This window comes from Arvicanthis niloticus, chromosome 30, assembly GCF_011762505.2.
Source record: "Arvicanthis niloticus isolate mArvNil1 chromosome 30, mArvNil1.pat.X, whole genome shotgun sequence".
Lineage (NCBI taxonomy): Eukaryota > Metazoa > Chordata > Mammalia > Rodentia > Muridae > Arvicanthis > Arvicanthis niloticus.
Genome location: NC_133438.1, coordinates 8,880,364 through 8,894,134, shown reverse-complemented (window position 1 = coordinate 8,894,134; position 13,771 = coordinate 8,880,364). Strand labels below are relative to the sequence as shown.

At 35.6% G+C, this 13,771-nt stretch overlaps 1 protein-coding gene across 2 annotated transcripts; it reads right to left on the bottom strand.

The window, feature by feature from the left end:
- Window positions 1–3,865: 3,865 nt before the first annotated feature.
- LOC143440918 (vomeronasal type-2 receptor 116-like) lies at window positions 3,866–12,668 on the bottom strand. Of its 2 annotated transcripts, none has more exons than XM_076927841.1 (6): window positions 12,466–12,668; window positions 9,585–9,867; window positions 8,418–9,224; window positions 7,341–7,565; window positions 5,897–6,020; window positions 3,866–4,734 (listed from the first exon to the last, which is right to left on the bottom strand). In XM_076927841.1, the coding sequence occupies exons 1-6, from the start codon at window positions 12,666–12,668 to the stop codon at window positions 3,866–3,868; spliced, it is 2,511 nt and encodes an 836-aa protein (XP_076783956.1). The 2 variants fall into 2 exon arrangements, with proteins under 2 accessions (XP_076783956.1, XP_076783957.1); XM_076927842.1 differs by having other exon boundaries at window positions 3,866–4,731.
- Between the last annotated feature and the right edge of the window lie 1,103 nt (window positions 12,669–13,771).

The following is a 13,771-nucleotide window of genomic DNA, read 5'->3' as shown; positions in this document are numbered from 1 at the left end:
TCCATACACATTTGCAGTACCAGGAATGTTTTTCCTCCTGAATAGTGTGCTTTCAATGTAATCAGAGTGTTCTTGCTCCCATAATAATCATGCCACTATTGTTCCTATGGATTATCATGCATGCTTTTCATCTTTGAAGTTCTGACCTTTCCCATTTGGGCAAGACGTTTGGTGTGTGCCAAGGACCAGACTCAGCTTGGAGAGGAGTTCCTGAGATAGGGGTATTTGGGAGCCTGTCAAATTTTGGGTCCAAGCTTGTGGCCTAGGTTTTGCTGTGATACCTTTCCAGACTCTTCTTTCTCTGTGTGTTCTGCTCTGCCCTAGACAGCTTTCTCTTGCTATTTTGAAAACTTTGTGGTTGAGACCGCTAGCTTTCTACTTGACACAGCTCAAAATGACTGAGACAGGCAGACTCTATGACAGGCTTCAAACTGGCAGGTCAGGAAACATGGCCTAAGTTTCTATTTCCCAGACCTGGAAAATTCCAGTCGAGTCAATTACTGGAGAAAACTTCTGGCCTCAGCCAGTCAATCAGAAACTGCTCCACCATCAGTTGGTATCAGGAATTCAAGGTACATACCTAAATATAATAAAAGCAATATACAGCAAACCAACAGCCATTGTCAAATTAAATGAAGAGATACTTGAAACATTCCCATGAAACTCAGGGATAGGAAAAGGCTGCCCACTCTCTCCATATGTATTCAATATAATACACAAACTTCTTGCTAAAGCATAAGACAACAAAAGGAGATCAAGGAGGTACAAATTGACAAAGAAGAAATCATGGTATCACTATTTGCAGATGATATGATACTATACAAAAGTGACCCTAAAAATTATACCGGAAAATTCTACAGCTGATAAGAACTTGAGCAACGTGGCCAGACATTTAAAATTCACTCAAATAAATCTATAGCCTTCCTTTATACAAATCATAAAGAGGCTGAGAAGACATTGGGGAATCAATATTCTTTACAATAGCCACAAGTAAAGTATCTTGAGGTAAGTTTAATGAAGAAGTGAAAGATCTATATGACAAAAACCTCAAGTATTTCAAGAAAGTAAAGAAAGAAGACCTCAGAAAATTCAGAGATCTCCCATGCTCATGGATTGGTAAGAATAACATAGTAAAAATGGCGATTCTACCAAAAACAAACTAGAGATTCAATGCAATACCATCAAAATTCACACACAATTCTTCACAGACACAGAATGAGCAATTTTCAAATTCATAAAAAAACCAAACAGGATATTGAAAATAACTCTTTATACTAAAATAACATCTGGGGTAATTATCATCCCTGACTTCAAGATGTACTACCAAGTAATAGTGATAAAAACAGAATGGTATTGATACACACACAGACAGGTTGATCAATGTAATAGAAGTGAAGCCCAAGAAATAAAGCCTCACACTTAAGGACTCTTGTTTTTTGACAAAGAAGCCAAAAATTTACAACGGAAAAAAATCTTCAATAAATTATGCTGGCCTAACCGGCAGTCAGTTTGTAGAAAAATGAAAATAGATCCATATTTGCCACCTTGCACAAAGCTTAAGTCCAAATAAATCAAGGACCTTAATATAAAACCAGATACACTGAATCTAATAGAAGAGAAAGTGGGATAGAGCCTTGAACTCATTGGCACAGGGTGGAGCTTGGGGGTGGAAATTTTCTAAATAGAACACCAATGGCTCAGGCTCTAAGATCAAAGAATTAATAAATAGGACTTCATGAAACTGAAAAGATTCTGTAAGGCAAAGGACATAGTCAATAGAAGAAATTGGCAACCTACAGACTGGGAAGTAATCTTCACTAACCCCACTTCTGATAGAGGGCTAATATACAATATATATAAAGAACTCAAGAAGATCACCTTCAAAAACCAAAACAACCCAATCAAAAAATGGGGCATAAAGCTAGACAGAATTCACAACATAGGAATCTTGAATAGCCAAGAACCACTTACAGAAAGGTTGAAAATTTGTAGTCATCTAGGAAATGCAAATGAAAAACCACTCTGAGATTCCACCTTACACCAATCAGAATGGATAAGATTGAAACTTCAGGTGACAGCACATGTTGGTGATGATGTGGAGAAAGAGAAATGCTCCTCCATTGTTGGTGGGATTGCAAACTGGTAAAAACCTTTCTGTAAATCATTCTGGAGGTTCCTCAGGAAATGGGAAAGAGCTCCAGTTGAAGACCCAGCTATACCAGTCTTGTGCACATACCCAAAAGATGTCCCAACACGCCACAGGAGCACATGTTCCACTCTGTGCTAGTGACCTTATCTGTGATAGCCAAAAGCTGGAAACAACCCAGATGTCCCACAAGGGAAGAATGGATACAGAAAATGTGGTTCATTTAAACGGTGGAACACTGTTCAGCTATTAAGACCAATGACATCCTGAATTTTGTAGGCAAATGCATGGAACTAGAAAATATCATCCTGAGTGAGGTAACTTAGATCCAAATGGACATGCATAGCATGTACTCACTAAGTGGATATTGTAGGCCGGTGTGCTGGAGGCTTTCCATAGAGATCTCTGGCCTTGCCACGCAAAAGTTCAGGCAAAGGGAGAGAGTGCCAGCCGGGCGAGTCAAGCACCTCTGCTTCTTCTGCTGCTGCAGCTACATCCACCTCCATCTTCATCTCTACTGTCAGCACCTCAGTTGTTCCAAGACACTGCACACATCACTCTGTGCTGAATTGAGCCAGCGAGAAGCCTACTAGCAAGCAAGGAGTGCGTAGGAGCTCCTACTGGAATGTTGGGAGAACAGACCTCTTCCAAAGTATTAGAGTTATAGCTCTTATGACAAAAGCTCTCAGATGGCAGAGTAATTCTTGCACACCTTTATTTTTTCTGGATAGGATTCTTATATACAGTTTTGGGGTGGGTCAGGGTATGGCAGCAGATACTTTCTATTGGCTTGGCCCGAGAGCTTGGGGAAACCTTATATACATGTGGAAAGGCTTAGGGTGCTACTACTATGTGACTGATGGCCACAGACCTCTCTGCAGGAAGCTGTGGGGGTTTGTAGATATGTGAGGAGAGCCTGGGACCCAGAAGCATAACAAAATGTCTACAGTCCCTGGGGGTCACCCATGTTTAAAGCCTGTTTTCGATCAGGTACACAGCTGCCTCTCACAGCCAACTGACCCACAGAATATTAGTCAAAAAAGTACAGAAAACCTAGGATACAATCCACAGAACTAAAGACTGTTAACAATTAGAAGTGCTCAAGTGAGGAAGGATGCTTCAATCCTAATTAGGATGGAGAAAAACAATCATGGGAGGCAGAGGGAGGAAGAGAACTGGGTTCAAGAGGGAAGGGAGAGGGGATAATGGGATAAGTTCAGGTATAGAAGTGAAGGCAGGAGAGAAGCCCTGAGAGCCAGGAGAATAAATGAAAATATGCCACCTTTGAGGTTGGGAGTTGTAGGTACCTTCTAGAAAGTAACAGAGACCTGGGATGTAAGAGACTCTCAGAACTCAAAGGAAGGGACCTTAGATGAAATGTCCACAAGTAGGGAGAGGGAGCTAGTAGAGTCCACTTCCAGCAGAAAGACATCAAGTGAAGAAAAGGGTCAGAATAATGGAAGCCATTCCTCAGTTGAGGATTTCTAATCTCAATATGTTTTGGATTGTGTACTCAAGAATGAAACTCCCACTTAGTAGTTGGTATTACATTAGGCAGTATTGTCCTGTGTTGTAAGTACTGACTTTGGACATTATTTAAAGTTGTTGTATGAGTTACTAGGACTCCTTTAGTATCATCAACAAGATGTATTGAGTATCATCTAACACTTGAAATTGTTAAAGTTTCAATAATTTACCTTTGTACTTTTAAAGAGAATTCTAATCTGGTCTAACTAAAATAACATAACACTTTGGGACAAAGATACACCCTAGTACCCCTGCACTAGAAGCTAAGATGGAAAAGACCTCCACAGCCACCATGACCTTCCCCGTGGTGCTGTGGTAGACAGGAAGAAATGTAATCCAGACACTGCAGAACACCAGCATGCTGAATGTTAGGAACTTGGCTTCATTGAATTTGTCAGGAAGGTTCCTGGCCATGAAAGCCACAGTGAAGCTCGCCAGAGCCAAGGAGCCCAAGTAGCCCAGGACAAAGTGGAATGCAATGGCTGAGCCTTTATTGCAAACAATGATGGTCTTCCCATGCTCAGACTGTGTATCTCTGTCAATAAAGGGAGGAGATGTTAGAAGCCAGGCTCCACAGAGAACAAGTTGAATTAGGGTACAAATGGGAATGACCAAATTAGGTATCCCTGATAACAGCATCCCTCTCATCTTTATTCCTGGGGTAGTAAGCTTGAAAGCCATGACCACAGTTATTGTTTTGGCCAACACAGTAGAAACAGCCACTGTGAAAAATACTCCAAATGTGGTCTGCTGCAGGATGCAGGTGGCCTTGTTGGGATGTCCAATGAAGAGCAATGAGCAGAGAAAACATAAAATGAGAGAGAGGAGCAGGATGTAGCTGAGAATGTAATTATTGGCTTTCACAATAGGAGTAGTCTTGTACTTCACAAAAGTGACTAGTACTAGAACTGTGAGGGCAGAGAAGGACAGAGCTGTGCAGCCTAGAGCCATCCCCAATGGATCTTCATAAGCCAGAAATGACACAGTCCTTTGGAGACAATGGGTTTGTTCAAAATTGGCATACTTATCATCTGGACATCTCACACATTGTTCCATATCTGCTGGTAAACAACAACAGACCTTCATGAGGTATCCTAATTATGTACGTGATAATGTAGTGTTTGTGTTATTCAGAGGATAACTGGATAAATAATTTGCTGTTGAGCATCTATCTGTTCCATTCCTTATTGCTTTAGAGACACTGACTTAAGGTTGCTCTCTATTATTAACCTATGTTTTGTCATGGAAAACTCGACCAATATGGAGAATGGAGCAGAAAAACATACCTATTTTCTAAACAAGAAAGAAAACGCTTTGTTTCTTTTAGTGCATCATGAATGATTGTGTGCATAGTCTTCACTAACCTTGAACTTACCGGTCACAGATCTGTGTGATTTGCTGACATAGTTCTCACTGCCAACTGATGAAATGCATTATGCACTTTGTTGGCTTTATGGGTTGTGCCCTTTATATATTCACATATGCACAGAGCATACAATTCTTTATGCAAATGATGTTTGCATAAAGCAGTACTTCCCTTATTGAAGCTCTATCGAGCTCATAGACCTATCTATGTCCCCTTGTTGTGGTAAGGTCTCTTTTTTCCCAACCACACTTTCCAAGCTGGATGGAATGAAGTTTACGGACATTCACATTCATCTCTGTTTCCTTAGCTAGGCTGTGATTACTGGTAAGCACTATCACATCTGTGTGCATTCTTGATATCTTCACTGTTCTTCTAGTTCTTTGAAAGGAAATGCTCCATCCTTTAAGCCATCTAATCTCCTAAAGTATGTTTCTTTAAATAACAACTGTTGCCCTCATCATCTGGTGTATATCAGGAACCAAACTGGCTGATAGGATGGAAAGACCGTGGAATCAATCATGTAGTCAAGTTGCTTTGTACATAGAGTCAAGGAAGACTGAACATATGCATAGACTGTACCTAACTTTTTCTTTATAAATGGTTACAGATGTTTGTCCCCCTAAATGTCTTCTGCAAAATATAAAATCATTAACTATGATACTGTGAGCTAAATGAGTTGTTTGTAGAAGATATTTCAGGTTATTTACATGGTCCAAAACTGTTGAAACCATTCAAAGGATTAAATCTGAAACAGAGATTTCAGGCCTTAAGTTTCCATCTAGGCCATTTCATACTTCTAGTTTGGAAAGAGAAGATACTCAAAATCAGAAATTTTTTTCCTGCATGCAAACATTTACCTGTCTCATTGGAAATTTCATTTTCTGGGCACTGAGCACACTCGAAGCAGCAGTCTGGTGTTTGTTCCTGATGAATTTTTCTGAATCCAACTGTGCACGTCACACTACAAGTGGAGGTTGGAACCTGAGGCAGTATATATACATATACATATACATATACATATACATATACATATACATATACATATACATATACATATACATATACATATACATATACATATACATATACATATACATATACACATACATATATATGTATGTATGCATATATACATACATATATATGTATATATATGATATACATATACACATACACATATATGTATATCGTATATACACACATACATACATACATGTATCTATAATTATATATTCTTTATATATATAAAAATCATATATACTATGCATCATATGCATATACACATATACTCATATAATGTACACATATGCACATACATCAAGTACATATACACAAACATATATATGCATATATATATTCATGGTCACTAACAGATATGGCTATACATATTCTGCTGCCATCCAGCATCACATCAATTTCAGGTTCTTTATTAATTTGTGTCATGTCCTGAATGTTACAAAATATTTACTACATTATCTGATATTATATGTACAATGTTTGTTTTGTAGAGATTAAAAATTCCTTTCTAAGCCGATTAAATACAAAAGAATTTTTATGTGGCACCAGTTTCTTTCACATGATTTATAAATAAAATATAAAGATACTGAGTTTGGTGGGGGAGATAACAGGGTAGATCAGGAAAAACTTATTTGATGAATATGAGCAAAGTATGTTGTATAAGACTCTTACACTGCCGGGCAGTGGTGGTGCTCACCTTTAATCCCAGCACTTGGGAAGCAGAGGCAGTTGGATTTTTGAGTTCGAGGCTAGCCTGGTCTACAGACACCCAGGGCTACATGGAAAAACTGTGTCTCGAAAAACAAAACAAAAACAAACAAACAAACAAACAACTCTTACAGAGGTTTTTATAAGCTTAAGAAAGCCTTAAATGTAGAGAAATACTTCTGTTAAATGGTATATGCTGTTCTTCATTAGGCTATCAAGATATGTACATCAAATCACAAAATTTTATAATATATACAAATAGCCATATATATATATATATATGGCTATTTGTATATATTATAAAATTTATATATATATATAAATTATATATATATATATATATTTCATAAATGTGTTTACATAGTATGCAGTGAATAAGAATATGTAATCCAGAGGCCTTTAATCCCTGTGACCTTGATTTATAGAAAGTTATGTGTTACCAAATTTTGATGCTGGTGATTGAGGATGGGCCTTCTGCAAGAGCAACAATTGATCTTAACCACAGAGCTAATACTACATTGCCACATATTTAAATTTTAGGTATACTGAAAAGAATGAAAATTGTGACATACACACCGATGTTATCCCTGTGGCCCACTCCAAATCTTCAGATATGTGAAGTTTTTGGTTCTGTGGGAAATAAGGAAAATAGCTTCCTATTTTCACTTTTAATCCAAAACCTTGTGGAGAATTCCAAATGTCAAAAATGTCATATATGGCACACTGACTTTCTCTATGATTCATCTTCACCAGTTCTCCAAGAGGGTTCGTAAATACTCTGGTCTTCAGAACAGAAGCCACCTAAATGAGATGCATCATTACATGATTACATATGCATATCAATTAAGGCAATGTGAAATTGAGAATGTCACCTGATTTTTAACAACTTACAGAAAGGATAGACATACTAAAGTTAGTCCATGTAGTAAAATGTTATATATCTCCTTGGTAATTGAAAATTAATATACTTCATATTAATGTTCCAAGGTAAAAACTGATAGAACAAATGCTTACCAAATAAGAATGAACATGGTGTGTGTGTGTGCCTGTGTACATGTGCACATGAGCATGCACGCATGCACACACGCACATGTGTAGCAAAAATTATTAACAAACTGAAATCATGTATGCGAGAATAAATCTGGAAGTTGTGGAAAAATAATGGTGGTTCATCAATAATGTACATATAGCATACATACGTGAAATAAACATAAACAAAATAAAATGTGCTGTTCTCATCAACTATGTTTCTCTAAATGTTATAACTATTTACAGATATATATTTAAATAGATAACTATTAATCACAGTCCATATATCAATTCTTGAGAAAATTATTCTAGTCTAGTCATCATTTAAGGTTTTTATGATAAGACACTTGGCTCCTATTTTAAGTATTGAACCAATTTGCTAAAACGAGGGTTTTTTTTTTGCTAAAATATTAAGAAAAATTTTCACAAAAGTCGCTGATTTTCATACAATAAATATTCTGTCATATTAGATGTTATTCTTGTGAAATATTCATTAAGGAACTTGTAGCATAGAAATATTTTTATTGAGAGAATAATCTCTAAAAAATGAATGTGAATTTGTCAGGAGCCATTTAAAATATCACATTAATAAATCTAAGCATAATGAAATGTAAGAAACTTTACCTTTGGACAGTCAAGGAATAATCCTATGATTTTTGTCTTTTCCTGAGACTCCACTTGTTGAAAAATGAGTTCATGGTAGGTATGGGCCACAGCATACACAGCATTATACAAATTGTAACCTTCTTCACTCAGGTCCATATGAAATCTCTGCTGTGCTAACCATTCCCATGTGTTGTTAAATTTAAAATGATCAATTGTGCTATTGTTGTTTTTGGAAGTTGAACAATTAAAATAATTCCACTCCAGTTTAGTTTTAAAACGGTCTATTGGGTATATGGAGGTGTCCATTGTTTGTATAAATTTCCAAAATTTAGACATCTCACCATGGTGGTGTGCAAAAGTGACAGTCCCATGGAAGAAATCAAGGCTGAAATCTCTTTTATATGTGATGACATCCCATTGTGAAGTTGTGATCCAGATTCTCCATAATCCTAAATCTTCCCATCTTCTAAAGCTGACTTCTAGAGTAGAGTTCATTTGACCATAAATGACAACAACCTTTGCTGATGATGTCATAATTTGTTTATCATATATCGTAGCCCTTGCCAAGTATAGCTGCATGGTTTCTGGTATCACATTCACAAAGGCTAAACAGATCCCATATCTTTGCATTTCTTCTCTCAAGTCTGAGAGAAACTGTATACCCTGGTCATCACTTGGGATGACTACTCCTATCCAAGTCCATTTAAAATGAAACATTAAGGAGACCATGGCATGGGACAAACATGTGTCCTTGGTTGCTATCTGAGAGACATAGGGAAATTGATCATGGTCATTCAAGTTTGGATTAAATGGTCCAAAAAAAACCTAAAGGATATGGAAAAAAGAATGAAACATTCACAAGAGGAATATGATTGTTAGGAAGTTTGGTCTTATATATGAGTAATGTTACTTTCAGAATACCTTCAGAATTTCTATTAAGCATAGTAAGAATCTCTTATAAATATTTATCATTCCTATTAGATTCCATAATATTCCTGAAAAGTCTAAATATTCTAGGAAACAGTTTTACCTCTTACCATAGTACAGCTATGATCTGAGTATCTGATCCTTTGAAATATATTTATAACAGCACACTCACAAATGCATGCTACACAAGTTTTCTCGCTAAATACCTGTGAATGGAATAAACAAGGTGTTAACTCATCCAGTGTCACACATTCTCACCTTTGGTTTCCTATTATTAACTGCCAGTTTTAAGGCTGTCGTCCATGATGGTCCTGTAAGTTGTACATCACATGTTAACACTCTTTTACAATCATAGTTAACAAACATAAATGTCTTTTTTTTGGGTGAATATTTCTCATCCAGTAGTCTGAATGTATGGTCACACATGCCCATAATGATGGAAAATTTGAAAGTCAGGTTGGGTAAAAGATGAGGATTTTTGTTGATCTCATTGGTAGCAAAAAGCAATACCAAGAAAAACTCATATTTTCTTGGTGGTATTCTAAAAGAAGTCACAGGAATGATTAAGGAAAGAGTATAAAACATGAAATTTTATGTTCAATTGCAGTAAATGTACTACAAGACATGATAAAAATTTCTGTCTAAATTCTGCTTTTTCTGAAGTATGCCTGGGAAATTAAACATCATTGGCGTTGAAAACAACTTAAGAATTCATTAACATAGGTCTGTCTGACATGATAATTTTTATATTTATGAAAATTCATAAAGAGCTTGCTTTATCTTTGAACATCACCCATGAGCTAGATTACACTCCTATAGAGTAATACTCCATACTATACAATAGTCTTAGAGTTCTATATCCACAGAAACAAAACCTTATGACTTGAACCATATATCTAATTTATAACACATTCTCCTTAATTTTTTATAATTTAAAAATTTTAAGTATCACATATCTTAATCATAACAAGTATTTCAAGAATCAAATAATACTTTAAGATATTTGATGCAACTTTCAAATATTTTACTACTCTAAGATATCATTAACATGTATTTAACAATATCAACAACTCAGAATCCCATTTATTTCTTAAAGATTTATTCATTTTGTATATGTGTGTATACTGTCACTATTTTCTGACATACCAGAGAAAGGCATCAAATCCAATTACATATGGTTGTGTGCTACTATGTGGTTGTGGGGGATTGACTTCAGGACCATGGGAAGAACAGTTAGTGCTCTTAACCACTGAGCCATCTCTGTAGTCCTCAGAATTCTATTTCTAACACCTGAGTACTAAATTATGTTTCAAAGCATACAAGATATTTTTTGGAATTGAAGCATAGTAAAAGAACATAAAGTATTTAACAGTGAATCATTAAGAAATATATTCAAGAGCCATAATACATTACTACCTCACATAGAGTATTCAAAATTCATTTCTATTTACATAAATTGTCTAACAATCAGATTACTTAAACAATTAATTCATGTTTCTATGAATTTGTTTAATCAGTAATAAACGTTTACAAATAAGAAAATATGAAATACTCTTTCAAGTTTAATATTAAGAAAATGCTCATTTCATCAATTCCTTTATGATACATGTCACTGAAATTTATATATCCATTTGGAAATATGTAAAATGATAAAAAAATACTACATAACAATGTTATTATTCTTTGGGGCTTGTTTACACATCAATTTAATGTGGTCTTTTAGTGTCAATGTTACTATGTCAATGTACTATAAAATGTATCAGATTTCTCTTAACACCTCAGTTTTACTAATATTCTGCCATCCTTTACATGATGTCTGTGCACTGAGATCTTTTCTCCACTTGAAATGTGTTCATATGTTCCATCACAGTCTCCTAGTACATCTATTACTATTGGCAATTTCCTCTCATCACAAGTAAAGATACTAAACATGCTCTTTTGCTCAGATTTGCATATTTCAATTGAGTCTTTAGAGCTGTTTTCATGTTAAACCACAAAGGTGGATTGACATAGTTAATATTTTTCAATTATAATCCTTATTACTGCTTATAAAAAGTCATTAGTGAGAATTTCTATTATTTGACCAATGAGGTGTGGGATAACATAGGATAAAACAGAAATACAATTCATACTGAAATAACATCCAAGAATAGTCGTAATATGATGCAACCATCAGTATTAAAGTGTGCACAGTGTGTTGTGGCTAACAATTGGAAAATCTATTCTTAAAATCCAAAAGATGTGGAAATTAATAAGAGATGGAGTGAGCATCAGAGACAGTAAAGCACAGGAAGCTTCAGTTCATAAAAGAAAGAAGTCTTAGACGCAGTGAATAGGTGAGCTATTTCAACACTTCTTCCTTCGTAACTCTGATCTGCAGCCACCACTGATATCATCTCATGCTTGGAATCTGAGAACATATTGTTATCCACAGGAAGTACAATACTCCTCCTAGACCTTCTCTAGTATTGTATTTATTCACTAATTAATAGCAATATTGACCAGCTATCCAACACTGATCATAAACTAGTCTGTGATTGTACATATGCACAAGTGGACCAAAATAATACTCTAGTAACAGAATCTCAAACATGGCAGGTTTTCCATATGTATATTCACAATTATATTTGTAATACTATACATTTCATCATGTTTACTACACACATACATATTTCAATGTATGAATGTATGCCCAAATGATAGAGACCAATATTCAATATTTTTTATGAAGGCCTTTAGAATGCATGCTGATATAGGAATCTTTCACAGACAATTGAAAATAGGCAGTGATACAGCCTCTTCACATTGAGCTCATGATAGTGGTGTCAATCGTGAATTCAAGGCAGATAAAGACACCTTGTGCAATGACATCTTTCAACATATGAAATCTACAAGAAGGCAAATTATAGAATTTATATTTTCTCACTGTCCAGCTTTGTGAATTGGAGCTCACTGTACTAAATCCAAACTAAACTGTGACACATTTGAAAGTAGCACACTGTAAGTAACATGAGAGTTAATTTTCAGTAGTTACAAATGTTACTGTGGGAAGAACAGGACAGAAAAATCACAGTTTGCATGCACAGCTACATATTGCTAATTCATGACATTGAACATGGTAATTAAGTTGATGACTTACTCAAAAATGGTGTTATTATAATGTGATTTTTCTGTGGGTAGGTCATCTACTAGAAGAACAAATCCACAGTCATTTCGCAAATCTCCATCATCATCTTCATTATTCTTTATCCGCCAAAAGCAACCAGGTTCGGTCAAACTGCAAAAGTCGAGAGAAAACTTCAGGATCAAGAAGGAAATAGTGAAAGCAAACAGCTTCTTCATGTCTGCTAGGATATTAGATGGAGCAGTTTTTAAATGTATCTCTCATGAAGACAAACATGACACACACACATACACCTATGCATCTGTTTTAATACTGTTACAGTCTGGAGATCCATTTCATTATATTCTCTGTATATTTCCTTTCCACTCATTCTATGACTTGCTCCCTGGATACATCTGGAAAATTAGGGCCTCAGGCTCTGCATCTGAGGTCTGAAAATCTTGATCAACATATTTTGAAAACATGTTGTGAAGATCATGTTTTCCGTACTCAGGTGCCATGACTTCATTCATATTTATGGTAAAAGTTCCAATGACAATATTTTCCTCAGCCACTTGGGCTAGACCATGTGTGAACCGCTGTAAGTATAAACACAATTGGCAATCATGATAATGAGTTTCATCAGAACTTTCGTAGTAAGACAAGGGTTGAGAAGGTCATAAAGGTTCCATGTCAGTCAGACTTTGATTTGAATCATGGGACTTTATGACTTCCATTGTGTAGTGTCTGGAAGGGCAGTCTCATATGCAACATTGAGGCAGGAGTTGAGAATGCATTTTGTTGTTCATATACTATTGTATGCTAGTCATGTTTGCCAAATCTCCTCAAACTTACTAAGATTCTTGTTATCTGGACAACCTGTCATTATGTAAAAATTCAATAGCACCTGGAATTATACAGGTCTAACACTCATCCTGTCCACTATCAGTATGTGGTATACATTCACTCTCAGTCTGTGTTATAATACTGCTCTATTGCGCAATCTTCAGTCCCTGTTGATGACTGCCTTTTGATAAAACATTTCTTTGGTTGAGGTTTATTCACACCTCACTAAGGTGACTGAGAATAATTTCATATATTGTACTCAAATGAAATGAGAGTATTTTATTCCTGATAGTATATATACTTATATTTTTCATTCAAAACTAGTTCTTATTTGTTTTAATATAGTACTGACTCGTAGAACTTTGCAACATTACAAATGTATGTCTGATATACTAATTTATGTAAGTAGGTTAGAATACAATGTGTGACACATACGGGGCATTGAATTTGATTTGTAATTTTTGAACTACATTCTACTGATGTGCATAATGGCCAC

Bases quoted from the DNA above. Each gene is read 5' to 3' on its own strand.
- LOC143440918 (XM_076927841.1), bottom strand. From the start codon at position 12,668: ATGAAGAAGCTGTTTGCTTTCACTATTTCCTTCTTGATCCTGAAGTTT. The intron at 9,225-9,584 runs GTGAGAATGTGT...CATATCCTTTAG, and splicing joins TTAATAATAGGAAACCAAAG to GTTTTTTTTGGACCATTTAA. The intron at 7,566-8,417 runs GTAAAGTTTCTT...CATCTCATTTAG, and splicing joins TATTCCTTGACTGTCCAAAG to GTGGCTTCTGTTCTGAAGAC.